The sequence below is a fragment of the Gymnoscopelus braueri genome (assembly GCF_963280865.1).
Source record: "Gymnoscopelus braueri genome assembly, chromosome: 4".
NCBI classification, from domain to species: domain Eukaryota; kingdom Metazoa; phylum Chordata; class Actinopteri; order Myctophiformes; family Myctophidae; genus Gymnoscopelus; species Gymnoscopelus braueri.
The window spans coordinates 34,222,222-34,240,276 of record NC_137605.1 but is presented as its reverse complement, the minus strand read 5'-3'; the positions used below and the strand labels follow the sequence as shown (position 1 = coordinate 34,240,276).

Sequence of the window (18,055 nt, the reverse complement as noted above, 5' to 3'; positions counted from 1 at the left end):
TGTGTGTGTGTGTGTGTGTGTGTGTGTGTGTGTGTGTGTGTGTGTGTGTGTGTGTGTGTGTGTGTGTGTGTGTGTGTGTGTGTCAGTCAGTGCCCTGCCTGTAGTGCATGACATAGTAGTCATGAACATACATCAGTACAGCAAATGGTTGACCGATGATGATGGAAATCCACACTGCTGCGTTGCCATAGTTGCCGCGCAGGTAGTGACCAACGAAACATGCCAACGGGAGCTGTTGATTTAGTAAACAAATTTAAAAAAATGTAAGCAAGAATGGTTTAAACTCCCCCTTGTTATAAATTTTTTAACTATGATGCCTATCACCATCCTTACAATGAGTCATTTAAGTTCATCCGCTGCTATGCTTTGTAGCATGCCTTGTGCAAACTAACATGAGATCAAGGAAAGATCTTTTCTTTTTCCACAATCTCTGGCCTGTATTGTAGTTCATGTCATTTTATTATCCGAATCTTGCGCATTTCTCCCCTGTTTATCTTTTGCTCATTTTAAACAGTAACTATGATTATAATTATGTAAGAATTATAACCTTGGTTATCACAAAAACAATTGCAGACATTAAAGTATTAAAAAGCACAACAGTGTCAGTGATTTGAGGTTAAAGAGGTATAATGTGTGACATGTGTGTCTCACCTGAGCCATCATGCCCATGAAAGCCCAGAGTCTGAACATCCTCAGAGGAACGCTGACCAGGTACTAAGACACAAAGACAAACTATCATTCTATATATCAGAATACAACACAATTACAACTTCCTCAGAGGAGAGACACAAACACAGTAGCGTGATTGTGACTACTGATTCTACTCATCAGCCTAATTTATACTTGATTGCACGTCATGTCTCACACCGAAAATAGCAGATCTACAAGCTCACGATCGGTGTGAGACACACCGGCACACAACTAAGTATGAATCAGGCTTCACAGTAAGCTACTCAGCATAAGAACTTCGGTTGAATGCCTAAAATGGTAATTTCATATATATAATATATAATCCACATTAATATCATGATAAATTTATGTTCCGAGACAAAGACAGTGGAATCAGCCTAAAGTCTGACAGAATCGCTAGGCTACACCATCAGGACATTAAGTATTCTGAACTCCCCAGCAGTTCCATTACTATGGTTCATTAAGTACTCTCTATTCATACAGTCAACAGTCTGCCCATCTCCAGAACACTAAATGCACAGTGTGGAGCAGTTTACTGGCTACTGAGCTCAATCTTTTACCTCATGGAAGAAGGCAGACAGAAAGAAGACAGCTGATTGGCTGGCAATCTTGCTGAATCCACTCCTCAGCAGGGGTTTGTAGAAGTGGCTACAAGATGAATGGATGGATGGATGGATAGATGGATGGATGGATGGATGGATGGATGGAGAAAGAAACAGAGCAAGATACAGAGGAAGTCAGCCGTGTATCAGAGTCCATTACGTCTGTCTCTATGTCTGTGTGTAAAACTATTATTCCCTTTGTCCAGGTCTGCCAATATCAATCTTTCTGCTGAGCGTTAGAACAGGGTGTTATTGTGTGTGTGTGTGTGCTCGTGCGAGCGCACGCGCGCGCGCGCGCGTGCGTGTGTGTGCATGCATGTGAATAACTCACCGTAGGCACCACTTGTGAACAGGGATGTTCCAGTTCTGCCAGAAATATGTCACTGTCTCTGAGTTCCTGAAGGAGAGGAGCCAGGAAACAGTGCAGTTTAACTGTAAAGGGTCACATTGCAGACATGACAACAGAATGAGCAGGAAAAGTGCTTTAAAAATGCAGTAATGCTTCTGGTTCAATTCCTTTAGCAGTGTACTGTCCTTGAGGACAGACGTTGATCCTAAAACAGCACAAGCCGCAGGAGCTTATCGTTGTGGTCTTCATCCACTTGCAAACACAAGTCTGTTGTAGGACTAGACCTCATAGAGCCACGATAAAGTGTGGAGGACTTAGCTATCTGGTCTTGCACGCACGGCACGCGCACACACACACACACACACACGCACACACACACACACACACACACACACACACACACACAGACACACACACTCACCACCAGTCCTTGTAGAACTGCCGGTCACCAAAGCATAGCAGCTCAGCTGAGAAGTTCAAGGAGGAATGAAAGAACCAGTAGAAGAACATCAACCAGAGCAAGTGGTTAGGAACCTAGAAGAATGCGAGAGGAAATTAAACTAGTGTCATGCTGTGTTCCTCAGCTCAATAGCAGTGAATAGTTATTTTAGTTTGCGTGCCTTTACTCACAGCTAATCTGAGGAGTCTCTCCATCATTCTGGATAAGTCCATATCCTAGAGGAGAGGAAGAGGAAGAGGAGAGGAAGATGAGAGGGAGAGGAAGAGGAAGAGGAGAGGAAGATGAAAGGGCGAGGAGAGGAGGAGAGAAAGAATTATGGCAAGTGGTGGAAAAAGTACTCAAATTCTTTACTTAAGTAAAAGTACCAATACTGCAATATAGAAATAATCTTTTACAAGTAAAAGTCCAGAATTAAAAATGTACTTGAGTAAAAGAACAAAAGTATTGGCATCAAAATGTACTTAAAGTACCAAAAGTAAAATTACTAAAATATTTGAAAATAGCAGATCTACAAGCTCACAACGCGTCGCGATGCGATGCGTTGTGAGCTTGTATATCGGCTATTTTCAAATAGCCTAGGTATAAAATAGGGCTAAAGTGGTTAATGTATGTTTCATAATATCATAATTTATATCTGAAAAGTAACTAGTTTTCAAATAATTGTAGTGGAGTAAAAGTACAATATTTGCCCCTGAGATGTAGTGGAGTAGAAGTAAAAGTATTGGAAATTAGAAATACTCAAGTAAAGTACAAATACCTCAAAATTGTATTTAAGTAAATGTACTTGTTACTTTCCACCACTGATTATGGGGATATACTGTAAGGTTTCTGCCCGACAATGATGCTATACTATGGGTTGTGTATATGTTGTGTCGTGCTTCATGGTCATTTGCATTGTATAAGCAGCATAAGTCATTCTTCTTCTGTACCTCTAGTGGTTTCATTGAGCTCTGAATGATGGGGATCATCCACTGACAGATAGAAAAGGAAGAGAATATGGTTAAAAAACTAATACCAAATTAATTTATACTGTATATACTTTAACATGCAGCAGTACAGACAGGGAGTAGAAGAGACGCACTGTTGTGAAAATAAGTTGTATGAATAAATTAAACTTAAAGTGAGACAGTGGTTTATTGGTGGTTATCATTTTAAAAATATCTAGATTTTTTTCATCTTAACATACTGTAGAAGGGAAACGGCATGACATAAATAATTTACTTTATATCCCAAGTACCGTACCAATTTAAATCAGTACACAGATATTTTAATGCATTTTAACAGTGTAATTCTAAATGTAAAATCCATTAAAACTGATGCCAAAGTGATATCCAACTACTCAATGTAAAAATGTGAGGTAACATCTGAAGGCTGTACCTGTTGAGTGAGACCAACTAACATCTGGGTGAAGAACATCTGGGTAGAAAGACAAAATGACAGGGTGATTTATATATTCTGCATAACAAAGCTGTTTTACCCAACTTTCTTCAACACAAACTATGGTGAACAACAGAGTTGCAGTAAGAAAAGAGAAAGCCATTCTGTTTTCATCCTACCTGAAATCAACAGATTATTTTCTTGACGGGTGATAGTAACAAGGTTACTTCAGCCAAGGTTTCCTTCAGCCATGACATGTGTTTGCATTAAACATAGTGATGCATCCACTTAACGGAAGTGGTCTGGCATATTTAGTACATTAACTACGTATAATAATAATAATAAAAACTATAATTTTGCCCAATGTATACACAGACTATTCATGTATACACAGAAAATCACAGAATACTGTGTGTTTGCCTAGAGCCCTAGACAAAGAGTGAAAGAGGGAGAGAAACAAACATGTATGGAGGAGAAAGGCCACATGCCCCCCGCCACAACCTTTAGTTTCTTCAATGTATTTATTTTTCCTATTAAGTTACATTAATGATAGGTTCTTCAAACATGCATATATCCTGTGCAGACTCACACATGCACTTGTAGCGAGCCCAGCCCAGGTTGCTTTGCTTTAGTCGTCATGGATTATCTCCTAATGTTCACTGATTTAAAAAAAAAAGATCCCTACTCCTCTCCCTGCAACACTGCTGCTTGTATTAACACCTTACTGTATATTACCTCAAACAATGCAAAAGCAGCTGCAAAATAATCACAAAAATGTGCAGTGGAATCCTGATGGGACTGATGAAACACAAGGACACATTTTATGTATCCAAATTTGAGGTTGAGTGAGTACATTCAGTGTTTGTAGTTATTTAGTGGAATTAACCTATTGTTTACCTCGAGCCGTATGCATCATTTTGTGCAATTCCAACCTGGCAGGTTGTCATATAAAAGACTAATTGGAGGGCAAAAATAATAAACATTGTAATGGTTAGAATATCTAAAGTTTGAGCCAGAACATCAGGTTCTATTGCTCTGAAGACATTTGGAGCAATCACATGTGCAACATTAGTTTCAATAGGGTTTTGATTGGACTGCTTAGCGAGAGGACAGAGGCGCACATTCACACATGGTACAAAGAGCTGTTCTTTTTAATGCCAATGGTAAATAGAAATGCCCTTAACTCTTTTCAAATTACTCAAATCAACAGCTTATGTCCTCCCAAACACCAGAGGATGCTCCATTACCTCTGACCCTGGACTATTTACAGTTTAAACCACTTAAACCCTTCTCAGATTGGACAGGCTTCAACACCTTTTTTTATGGAGCATACTGATGCTTTGACAGTACAGATCCAGTAAATGTGCACTGGAATAGTAATTTTGCACAATCAGTCAGAAAATCTAAACCAAATGTATTTTCTTTTTAAATGGAAGCTTATAGCAGCCACCAAATGCAAACATTAGCAGACAGGCAGTGATAGAGGGCCAAGAATGAAAGCCCACAGTTACCACTTCTAGATGGCCGGCTTATTAGAGACCTGTCTACATACCATCTCAAATAGTCTCCTCAGCAGGAAACTCATGCGAATCTTGGAAGAACGAGGGAAGTTGAGCTCGTAGCAGAGAGTGGGAGCAAATACAAAGTAGTACAGATCTATTGAGGAGAGTGGTAAAGAAAAAGAGTCAGTCTGAACACCAGGCACCAGGACAAACTGCATCGAAACTAATGTCAGTTTAGTTTCCATTAAATTCTATCCATTTCATTTGAATTCTATACTTTTTTTCTTTTTCTAATGCACATGAGCTTTTATTTTGTTAGGACAATGAAGAGAGACAGGAAAGTTCTTAATTTGGAATCTGGCGTTGCAGTGAAGACACTTTGGTAGAGGTTTGTGTGTAATTACCATGATGTAACTCCAAATACTTGCTCTGTTAATTAAAATTAGATTTATTTATTTTTTACTAACAGTACATAGTACAGTGAAACAGGTCACTCTTTTAGAACATAAACGAATGCAAAGAAAGCGGATTATGCCAACACTACATTTGTATTTATTTTTAAACGAAATGTCAACTTCCTGTAGATTTTTCACATTTGAAGATCCCAATTATGATCCGCGGATCGAGTCTGGATCTTCTTCCAAATTCAAATTGTAAAAAGAACACGAGGTTGACATTTTTATATATGTCAAAAAAGCCATGTTGGGTTTTGTTATGTTACTTTGACAGAATGTTTATTTATTTATACGTTTATTTGGAAGGGACAGCACATATTAATGAACACCACACAATGCTGTGTAAATTCACCGGATTTAGCAAGAATGCTAATTTCCATCCGTAGTCCCCATACAAAAAACAAGCAACAATGTGCTTTGTTTGCGTTCATTTATGGGCTAAAAGAGTGACTTTGAGACCTGTGTCACTGTGTCATGTATGTCAATGTGGAAACAGTTTTGGAATATCAATATCTGGCCAAAATGTGGAGTTACATCATGACAAGGTAACTATACAACCCAACCCTCTATCTACATCTAAGTGTCATTATGCTCGAACTAGTTGAGCTTCCAGTCTTTGTGGGCCTACTTCACCGTTCACTTGAATTCAGGTCCCTTCAAATGCAAGCCAACAGTGACTGACAAACACAGTCAGATCAGTTCACTTTAACCCATTGGTTCTCAACGTCACCAGGGGTCCAAATGGACCCTAACCCTTACAGGTCTTTAAAGGTATCATGACATTCATTTTCACTTTTTTTATTTTCAATGTTTTATTTGGGGTTTTATGACTTCAATTACACCCAAAAAACCTGAACTTAAAACATTCAGTGGATTTTCTGTGGTCTGGGGTTTTCTGAATAATTAGGCTGAAAAGTAATCTGAGTTTGGCCCTTCGACAGTGAGGTCACTGTCGAATAATCCCGCCCACTCTCCTCCTCGCCCCTCCCCTCCCCTATCCTTTCCTTTGGGGGGGGGCGGAGCAGAGGCGATGATTGACAGGCAAAATCCCTCACCAGCGACACCCGCAGGCAAAGATTTCTTTTTTCATTGCAGTTGAAAAGGCTTTAGAAATGTGAGAGAAAAACACCTGCCATTGATCACTGGAATGGAATTTTCACTTAAAACTTTTTGTACACTTTTGAAGGACCAGGACAAAGACAAAGAATGTGGTGTAAAAGTGAATGTCATTAAACCTTTAACTCTCAGAGTAAAATGAACAGAGGATTTTAGAGTGTAGATTGGGGTTCCTTCCAGTATAGTTCAGTTCAGTGATTCCTTTACAGAGTGTACAAATGGAACAGACCTGTAAGAGTCCATTTGGACCCACCGGTGGTCCCCAGACCTGACGTTGAGAAACACTGCTTTAATCCTATTCATTTCAGTACAAATAACTGCAACTTACCTCTGATAGTGAGGTTGCCAGGGTAACAGACCAGACTGGGTCCTCCACTGAAGTGAGGCGATGAAGGACCTGCAACAGGAGTTACAGACAATAGTTTTCTTTATAATACTTTATTATGGTGTGGCTCTGCAAGAGCCGCCTATAAGAGGGTCGGTTTGTGTGTCTGTCTGTCCAGAGCTAATCTCACAAACACGCCAACTTTCTTGTGCACGTTGACAACAGGCCACAGAAGTACACTAACACTAATCTTTTTTTCACACACGTGTATGTGTTATACTTTTAAATTTTAAATTAATATGTATTCATTTGATGATATGTATTTGGCTGCGGACCCCCTATATGAAAATATTTCATTCCAGGGACCCCCATCAAGATTTGTGTTAAATTATTTGCAAAATTATTCAAAATTGTCAAGAGAAGTGTTCAAGCGAAGTGTTCAAAAATAGCCGATCTGCAAGCTCACAACGCGTCTTGCAGCTAAATTGGCTGGCAGGCTAATTTTGCTGCGGACCCCCTGGAACCCCCTCAAGGATACTTAGTATCATGAATTCATGAATATATAAATGACAACCACTCAGACAGCAGGAAAAAAAAAGCTTATCTGTAATTTATAGTTGGATGTTGGATGTTGAAAATCATTCAGACAATTGGCATACATGCATATGTATCACATCATTAGCACATATTAAGATGTATATTTGCCTAGGTTCGGAAGGATCTACTCATTTATTCATTGCTAAATACTCCATAATGTTCCCCTAAGGATTACTGAATCAAGAGTCCACCACTAGATGTCACTGCAGAAACAGGGGAAATAAAGGATGGACTCATTTGGGGTCGAGTTCAAGTCACTTTGAATACAATCGATTAAACCAAGTAAACAGAAACTGCAGTTTATTGACAGAACATTAACTCTCCATGAATTCTTAAGTGGATCGGATAAATGTGTGTGCATGTGTACACTCATTCACTTGCATGTTTGTGTTTCTGTGTGTGTGTGTGTGTGTGTGTGTGTGTGTGTGTGTGTGTGTGTGTGTGTGTGTGTGTGTGTGTGTGTGTGTGTGTGTGTGTGTGTGTGTGTGTGTGTGTGTCACTGCTGTGCTGAGCTACACTATAGGGACCGACAGTTAAACAAGGATTGGTGGTGGTGTGTGAGAACATGGTGTTTATGTGCATGTGTGTAACTTACAGGACAGAGATCGGTCCAGTTTCTTGACTTTAACGGCGCTCAGTTCTCGACACCACTTGTTGACGTCCTTATAAGAGTAGAGCTTCAGGAGCAGAATGGTATAGATGCCTAGAGCAAACGCACCACCAACTGACAGAGAGGCAGAGACAGACAGAACACAGAGATAGAGAGAGGGGACAGGGACAAGGGGAGAGAGAGGGGACAGGGACAAATGGCAGGAGAGAGATCATGTTTAACTACTTGATTAAAGAAACTTTTACGCAGCTGTAGACAATGACCCACAAACCTACTAAGAGACGAGCAGAGAGGGACGATATCACTTCAAATCCATATCATGATTATTTCAAAGTTCAAACCTTTGCCTAGATTATGATCGAGGCAAAGGTTTGAACAAAGCTAAAGTAGCAGACCTACAAGCTTGTAGATCTGCTGCTTTTGTACACCACCATTGTACAATAAAGTATAATAGACGGTAAAGTGGTTAATCATACTTATCAATTTAGTTGATTATTGAAAAAAAAGTTGATTTGTTCATATGTAAGAAAACAATATATATATTGAAAAAACATGCTTCTCTATTATTCAGTTATACGCCGGTTATTATTTTTTCTAAATATCAGTTTTGTTATATTTTCGGTTAATTGTCTAGCTGTAAGGGTATAAGGCGAAGATAAAAGGAGAAAAGATAGCGGGAGAGAGAGAAAAGAGAGGAAGGACAAAGGAGAGGGGATGGAGAAGAGATAAGAGTGGTGAAGAGTGAAAGAGGGAAGCAGAGAGAGAGAGAGAGAGAGAGAGAGATAGAGAGAGAGAGTGAGAGGTCATCATTTTATCATAAACAGAGAACAAAGTAAATCCAGAGAAATAAATCATCTCAACTCAGTACAAGCAGTGTAAATATGCCAAGGACACAACACTATAGTTCTAATGTTGTTTACCACTGTGTGTGTGTGTGTTTGTTTGTGTGTGTAAAAAGCTTTGATGTGAGGTTAATCAACATTTCTTTGCCAGTAAATAAATACACAAACGCATGCAGATACACAAAAGGCCACGCAAGTGCTCTGCCTACGGTAACTTTATCAATAGAAACCATATGGTAGACAGACATACAGTACTGCACACAGTCAGTGAATGGCTGACACAAATGCACGACTTACACACACACACACACACACTTTAGACTCCATGTCTTTAGACTCCATGTACACACACACACACACACACACACACACACACACACACACACACACACACACACACACACACACACACACACACACACACACACACACACACACACACACACACACACACACACACACACACACACACACACACACACACATCTTTAGACTCCATGTATACACACACACAGACACAAAAATCAAAAAACAAGCACACATTTACAGGCATTTAGCAGATGCTTTTCTACTTACAAGTTCAAGATCAGAGTGAGCAGAATAAACATCAACCCTAGACTGAAGAGTCTGAAGAGGTGAGTCTAACCATCAGTTAGTTGAGTCGTAACACGTTCCATTTACTGCAGTGGTTCTCAACCTTTTCTGGATCAGGGCCCACTTTGAAGTGTTCGCGGCCGACCCATCTGACCACTTAACTTAACCGTTAAGTGGTCAGATGGGTGGGCCGCGTGCATTCTCAGACAATGTTATGATGTATCAATCAATAGTGTTCCGGCTTGTATCAATGGAAATGACTTAATATACTTTAAGTTCCTATTTAGCGGTATCACAATGAAAACAAAATTGTCAAGGTTTTTACATACTTAAAGGATCTACACCATGAATTTAAAACAAATATTTGATATTTAATATCATATGGTGTATGTCCCTCAAACCTTTTTCAAAAGGTTTGAGCCTAAATCATCACTCAGATATACTCATCCCAAGTCAATTGTCTCTGACTTATACAGCACTTTCAGCTGCAATACCAAAACGTCCTCTTGGGCAGGGGGGGGCTACTGAGCAATTCTGTCTGTTTTATTATTAAAAATTATTTTAAAAATATTTTAAAAAAAATAAAAATGAAAAAATTCTGCATAAAAAGAAGCATCTAAGAAAAATACAAAATCGAAAAAAAAACACTTTGAACATTTTTGAACAATTCCACCAAGTGTTTGAGGTGCCTGTTTCACCCACTTCCGGGGGGCGGAGACAAAATCCGAGCCCGAAGTATTTGTTCGTAGACCCCCACTTAGGGGGGGTAGAAAAAGTTTCGGAGCGATTCAGGCACTTTTCATTTAACATTGGGTTTGCCATCAAAAATGTTTGTGACATCATGAACATTTCCATTCTGAGATCGCCTGTTCAGACACGCCCATTCTGGAAATCCATGAAATGAGAAGGAATGACTGAATTTAAAAAAAAAACATTTTTTTGGGTACAAGAGACACTGGGGACCCCAAAAAATACAAAAAAACAAGAAAAAAGTGATTTTCATGGTGTAGACCCTTTAATTTATTTTATTTTATCTTCATGTTTTGTCAATTATCCTTGCAATATCCTCAAGGCCCACCAGTAGGCCCCGGCCCACAGGTTGAGAACCACTGATTTACAGTACCCATGTTCTATAGTACTTTACTACTTGTCTAGTAGGTTGAAATTGTATGAATGCATGTATTATAGATGTTATTCTTCTGTATGTCTCTGCTTCCCATAGCCGCATAAAGGACCACAAAGGACATAACCTCTCGAGCTTTTTTAGTGATTTATCAGACAGATATGTACAAATGGTGTTGCATTTTGTCAACAAAAACATAAATCAATCAAAGACTGCAGCGGAAATTGGAGAGTGAGTCTGCAGTGCAAGAGAGAGTTTATTCTACAGTCTGGGAGCCAGGGAAAAGAGTCTAGGACAGTGGTTCTCAAAGTGGGGTACAGGGACCCCCAGGGCTCCTTGAGGGGGTTCCAAATAGACCCTCACAGGTTTGTATGGTAGTCCTTGAAATTAAAATGTTTGAGAACCACTGGTCTAGGACATATGGAGTGTTCCAGGGAAGGCTCTAACAGCCTTTCATGTGTTAGCTGATCTAAGTGAGCGGGAAGGGTTGGATCAGCATTTATAGCATGTCGTTGCTGTTGGGCAGAAACCTTGTATCTCTAAATTTCTACACTTCTTATGTTTTTCTTTTTGTAATTTAATGCAATACTTCATCATACAAGAGTGTCACACCAAAGTTGTGAGAATAGCAGATCTACAAGCTCACAGCGCGTTGCGATGTGATGCGTTGTGAGCTTGTAGATCTGCTATTTTCACTATATAAAAAAAAATCACAAATTAGCAACGGTTTTGGACATACAAGTTTTCCACCCGACAGCAACGATATACACCAAGTGAGTGGTGTAGTGTACAGAGCACACGCACATGCACACACGCAATATGCCAGTACAGTAAATAGGCAAAGGTCAAGGTATACATGGCATCAGACCACAGTAGGTCTCATACGCTAACCATCTTAGCCCGGACTACACCAGGCTTTTCAAAGATCCAATTGATATCAATGATACCGGCTACACCAGGCACACGGTTAACGCGAGCCCTGCATACGCAAGCTTTAAAATAGGATTGGATCTATAACTGCGTGTGTGCAGGGCTCGCGTGCGTCACATGCACATTCTCCGGTCTGTGCCTACCGTTAGACACAGAGATGGCTAGTTAGTGACCGCGCACACACACACACACACACACACACACACACACACACACACACACACACACACACACACACACACACACACACACACACACACACACACACACACACACACACACACACACACACACACACACACACACACACACACACACACACACACACACACACACACACACACACACACACACACACAGCTGCACTGCAATCCTACACTGTTGCACCACCTCCATTTCAGTCTGTTTTCAGAGTTCCTACCATCAGCATCCTGTTTTACATCACATTCGCTTACTCATATGATGTCTTAAAAAAAAAAAAAAAGTCTGCAACAGTCTTTATTAGAGCTCAACGTTAGGCCTATATGGGCCAATATTTGGCCTATCACAATACAGTATCTGTAAGCATTCATTTAACGTTGAGAGAAGAAATGGCTCCTGGCCACCATCTTAGGGTTAAAAGAATATTTTACTGTGTATAATGTCTCTCTGGTCTATGTAAATATGTATGCATGGTTTTCACAATACAACATTACTGACGTTTAACGGACTATGATGGCATACGCTAAAGCCAGAATGAACCACTTAAATCTTCTAGTCTTAGTGAAACAGCCTTCAGTTATACAGAAACTGTGGCCTACTCTTTTTTCTCTCTACAACACATCTCTTCACCAAAAATGGCCAATCTACAAGCTCTTTTTTGCCGAATGTTCGCCCCAGAATAGGCATGCTGTGGTTCTGGTGGTTAAAAGAAAGATCTGGTTTGGTTTGTGTTGGAGCACATTTCCTTATTTCTCACAAGAAATCATAATAAGCCTTGTGCAGCAGACTTTTGAAAGAGAACAAATGAAACAACGCCAAGAGAAGGTGGCCAACAACTTCCCAACAGCACCCACAAGAAGTCTTCATTAAAATGTACAACAAATAAACTGATTATTATTCATGGATTCCACTTTGGCTGGAACTACAGAATGCTTTAGTTGTATAAATAGAGACGAGTTAAGTGTTTTTGTCTATGCAAAATTATTAGTTATTATTTGGAGGCTGAGCTTGAGGAAGAGCCAGGGACTGCTAATAGTCTGTCTGTCTCTCTGACACACACACACACAACACACCACACACCACACACACACACACACACACACACACACAGAGAGAGATTTTGTCTTGCCCCCGATCTGCCTGTCTCCACACACCCTGATACAAGCTGTCTTTAACTTTTCGCTCTGTCATTCAAAGGCAGACATTAATCAACAGCCTTCATCAGCGCCCAAACACACACACACACACACACACACACACACACTGTACATCTGCCCTCTGTCATTGCCCTTCCTGTGTAAACAGCGGCGTTGAGTACTGACAGACAGATGGACCGATTCCTCTACTGCCTCACCTCCCAGTGAGAGAACAGATGAGAGGAGAGGAGAGGAGAGGAGAGGAGAGGAGAGGAGACACCCCCAAAGGTCTTGTTAAAATCATTAAGAATAAGAAACACAGCATCATATTTTCAATATAATGTATTTGAAAGCACACAGTAAAATCCCTGGTGTTAACTCAGAGTGTGTACAAAGGTAACCACATGTGTCCATAAGGGGCCCTATAGGGTCATGCCAGGCCTGTGCTTGGCCACGAAATGCATCATGGGAATTGTAGTTTACCCAAAAAATTACTTATTTTCTATCAATTACACACCCCATGAAGCCTTGAATTCATGGAGATGTTTTAGTTTTTGTCGCATTCCTGAGCCAATCATTTGATGACCGGCTGAGTCTCAGTAGGAGACTCAAAGAGTCTCCTACTGAGACTCCTCCTGGTCATCAAATGATTGGCTGCACGACGCTCGGGTGGTGCAGTGGTATAGTCCCTGCCCACCACCAGGTTGTGGGTTCAAATCCACCATAGTGCATCCGGCATTGACTGGCGTCTATGCGAACACAATTGGCCCGTGTTCGGGGGAGGGAAGCGGGGCGGGGAAAAACAACTTTTTAATATGAATGTTATATTATTATCATTCAAACCTTGGTGTTTTGCCAATTATTTTGAGGCCCACTTGCGATACCTCCTACAGCTTGAGAACCACTGCTATAGACTACCGTAACCATCAATAAATAACTGAAATGCAACATCAAAAAAGTGCTATAGTGTCCCTTCAAAATGAAGGTCCAAGCAATGAACCTATGCCAACGTCTTGCTGTTATCCAAGCTAAATATATTATGTTAATGACACACATGAAGCCCCTGCTGTGTCTTTTTTTTTTGGAGAGGCTAAATGACAGGTGTGACCTTGGTGTTACACAAATTCGAAACAAGTTTTCAAGTTCATGACGAGGCACATTGGCAGAGTCCATACATTAACCCCTTAAGACCGGGGAAAGCATCTGTCATTTTAGATTTGAACCACTTTAACCATTATCTTATACTTTGGGCTATTCAAAAATAGCAGCTATACAAGCTCATAGCTATGAGCTTGTAGATCTGCTATTTTTTGTAAAAATCATGAAAATGTTTGCAAATCTTTGAATATATATATTTTTTAAGCAAACATTTGTAACTCAAATCTTTGCTTCTGGGGATTATACAAATGTCTTCTAAATCCATTTAAAAGAAAAAGACTTATGTTGCTATAATCAGTGGTTCTCAAACGTTTTTATGTCAAGGGCCCCCAAGATGATATGTATTTGGCCGCGGACCCCCATGTTGTTCCAGGGACCCCCCAGAGGCAAAGATTTGAGTTAAAAATGTTTGCTTGAAAAAATATATATATTCAAAGATTTGCACACAATTAATGTTCACGATTTTTCAAAAATAGCAGATCTACAAGCTCATAGCGCTTATATATCTGCTATTTTTTAATAGCCAAAAGTAATCTTTAAATGACACAGATGCTTTCCCGGTCTTAATGGATTAAAACGGCCTTCGGTGGAAGCTGCAACTTTTTACCTCTACGCTGTGGGCAGCAGATTAGTGGAAGAGGCTGACTGATGGCTGAAAGCTGGCCAGTCCAATGCAACCGCAGTATGTATGCAGGCTGTGACCTGCCAGCTGGCTCATATGACTTCTACACTGTATAGTCAATCACTTCTGTGATGTACAGTAAATTCATCTTACATATTCATAATGACCCTTTTCTGTATCTTTTTTAATAATTATTTTTTGGGCTGTGCAATATATCGATTATAATATATTATTATTATCGATTAAATTATCGATTATATTATTATATTGATATCGTGATATGAGGCCAGATTTGGTTTAGGATTTTAGATATCATAATATCATGATATGGCATAATTGTTTTTTCCTGGTTTTAAATATTTTCAAAAATAGCAAAAAATAGCAGATCTACAAGCTCACAATGCATCAAAGCATTGTAAGCTTGTAGATATGCTATTTTTGGAATAATTAAGAAATACCGTATTATAGTCACAATATCGATAGAGGTAAAAAGATGTAATAAAATAAAAGATGTTTGATCGTGTCTATATCGCCCAGTCCTAATGCTTAGTATACAGTAAAATAATGTGTAGTGTACAGTTAGTATGCAGTATGATCATTAGCTGTCTGTTCATATTTAGTGAGGGCTGCCTGTTGTCTGACAGGCAACCTGATGAACACACAAGGAGGTTGACCCTTGGACGACCCGTCATTTTAACCCATTCAATCCGGGAACGCACCAACAAATGTATTCTAAAGCCTAACAGGTTTCTGAAAAATGTTGCTATATCAGTGGTGCTCAAACCTTTTCATGTCAAGGAGCCCCAAAATGAAGTATTTGGCCGCCGACCCCCATCTCAAAATATTTAGTTCCAGGGACCCCCACGAGAAGAAAGGATTTGAGTTACAAATGTTCGCTTTAAAATATATATATTCAAAGATTTGCACACATTTTCACGATAAAAAGAAAAAATAGCAGATCTACAAGCTCATAGCGCGGCACTCGGTGCCGCTCTATGGGCTTGTATATCTGCCATTTTTTGATAACCAAACTATAAAATGATGGTTATAGCTAAAATCTAAAATGACACAGATGCGTTCCCGGGTTGAAAGGGTTAAACCACGCCTGCCTTGGCAGCTCTCCGCTCCCTCTCCTCCCTCTGCTCCCTCTCCTCCCTCTGCTCCGCTCTGCTCCTCCGTCTCATCTCCCTTCAGAGCCAACTGGGTGCAATCCAGTCACGACCAACTGATTCCATAAGCACTAACACACTCCCATTATGACACTGTGCGAGAGAGAGATTTCTTTTTTACTGCACTATAAGGAACAAGCCAGCTGTTTCTCTGAAGGGCAATGTGTGATGCTCTGTCCCGTTTATGAAGGTGAAATGTAGGCTGGTTTATGAGTATAGATAGTTAACCATTTGAATCCTATACTTAGTTGACCAGATTACCCAAAGGGCTCTAATACTAGGAGGCCCCTCCCTGTTTTTGGTCTGTCCCAAATGTTCCCACCCAAAATAGCCGACCTACAAGCTCACAACATGTTGTCACAATTATTACATAATCGTCTAATCGCAATTATTTGAGATAATCGCAATTCTTTTTTCATAATCGTCATAATCGTCTCCATGTTGAAAAAGTTTCACACATTTTCAAATATAAAAAAAAGCTCTTCAAGCTCTACAAAGCTTTTCAAGCTCTATAAAAGAGCTCTACAAAAAACATCTACAAGCTTACAACGAATCACTTCGTGACGCGTTGTAAGCTTGTAGATCAGGTATTTTTTAGCTATTTTTACATGTATAACATTATTAAACATGTCAATAATGTCTTTGTATGTTTAAGTTATTTGTCATATCTGCCCTGTGCAATTTATTTTATTTATATGTTCCAATGTTCAATGCCAAACACACAATTAAATCGTTAATCACAATTATTTGAGTGACAATTAATCGTCGACTTAAATGAATAATCGTGACAGCCCTAGTTGCCAGCTTGTAGATGGGCTATTTTCGCCGAATGTTAGCCCCAGAGTAGGGATGCTAGGGTTCACTAACTCAGTCCAGTAGCTCATTAGGTGCTTGTCATACTGTGAGTAGGAGCCCTAGCATGAATGCTAAAAGACCATGTTTCAGTCAAGCAAAGTGCCAGCCAGTGCAAATCACCACTGGTACAGTAAACTGCTGCATTGTGATTGGTCCAATGGGGGTGTCCAATGTGTTTACCTGGAGTCGTGGAAGGGACCGAGAGAACCACCACAGCAGGGAAGCTGAGGATGATTGACAGGTTGACACAGTGGACCAGAAGACCCACACGCTCACTGAACGAACCCTGAGAAGAGAAGAGGAGGGTAATGGTTACCAGACTGCTTACTATATTCTCCACTACTCTCTGTCTGCCCATGCATATTTTCACCACTTAAACCCTCTAGACTTAGTCAAACAGACCTGAACTAAAACGTTTTTTTTTACCTCTACAGCAAATCTCTTTGTTAAAAATAGCTAAAATAGCACAATTGTGAGCTTGTAGATCAGCTCTTCTTGGCTAATGTTCCAACCAGAATATGGATGCTGGGCTTCAAGTGGTTAACCGAGTAGTTCACCCAAAAAAAGGGCTTATTTTCTATCAATTACACACCCCATGAAGCCTTGTTTTTTGTTTTTTTTTGTCGCATTCCTGAACCAATAGGAGACTCAGTAGGATACTTTTTGAGTCTCCTACTGAGTCTACCGGAGACTCCGCCGGTCATCAAATTATTGGCTTAGGAATGCGACAAAAAATAAACCCTCCATGAATTCAAGGCTTCATGGAGAGTGTAATTTTCGATAGAGAGTGTAATTTTCGATAGAAAAAGTACATTTTTGGGTGAACTACTGTACTTCTTTAAGGCTGCTGTTGTAAACTGTGTAAGGCCTTAAAGTTTGTTCACCTTCATAATGTCTACTCAAATAAGGTAAACACGTGGCAGCGAAAATGTTACTGATTCAATTGGCACCATTCATTAATATTTTAAAGGGCGACCACCTATTTTTAACCCAAATCCTATTGTTCTATTGTTGAGGAGGAACTTGAAAATCTGGCATAGCACTTTACAATGCATTGTGGGTCTCGACTCTCGAGAGCTCGCCACTCTGGAGACCCAGAATGCTTTGGGAAGTGTTAAGTCAGATTTTCTCTTGTCCTCCTCACAATAGAACAATAGGATTCGGGTTAACCCATTAAAACCGGGAAAGCCGGGTCATTTTAGATTTTTGCGCTGTCTATTCAAAAATAGCAGATATACAAGCTCACAGCGCGCCACTTCGTGCCGCACCGCGAGCTTGTACATCTGCTACTTTTGATCATTTTTTTTTAAAATCTTTAAAGTGTGAGAACTACTGATTTAGA

The 18,055-nt window shown here is 39.9% G+C and overlaps 1 protein-coding gene across 1 annotated transcript in view; it reads right to left on the bottom strand.

The window, feature by feature from the left end:
• Nucleotides 1-18,055, bottom strand: part of LOC308084750 (diacylglycerol O-acyltransferase 1-like) — a 34,039-nt gene continuing 15,984 nt past the window's right edge. Inside the window, exons 6-17 of the mRNA XM_080427605.1 lie at nucleotides 16,894-16,999; nucleotides 8,069-8,197; nucleotides 6,880-6,948; nucleotides 5,031-5,134; nucleotides 3,479-3,517; nucleotides 3,031-3,072; nucleotides 2,272-2,316; nucleotides 2,063-2,175; nucleotides 1,624-1,689; nucleotides 1,251-1,338; nucleotides 652-714; nucleotides 1-232 (exon numbers count right to left, since the gene is read on the bottom strand). Coding sequence (XP_080283731.1) covers nucleotides 83-232; nucleotides 652-714; nucleotides 1,251-1,338; nucleotides 1,624-1,689; nucleotides 2,063-2,175; nucleotides 2,272-2,316; nucleotides 3,031-3,072; nucleotides 3,479-3,517; nucleotides 5,031-5,134; nucleotides 6,880-6,948; nucleotides 8,069-8,197; nucleotides 16,894-16,999 — 1,014 coding nt within the window. The 3' untranslated portion in view covers nucleotides 1-82. The remainder of the gene's footprint in view (nucleotides 233-651; nucleotides 715-1,250; nucleotides 1,339-1,623; nucleotides 1,690-2,062; nucleotides 2,176-2,271; nucleotides 2,317-3,030; nucleotides 3,073-3,478; nucleotides 3,518-5,030; nucleotides 5,135-6,879; nucleotides 6,949-8,068; nucleotides 8,198-16,893; nucleotides 17,000-18,055) is intronic.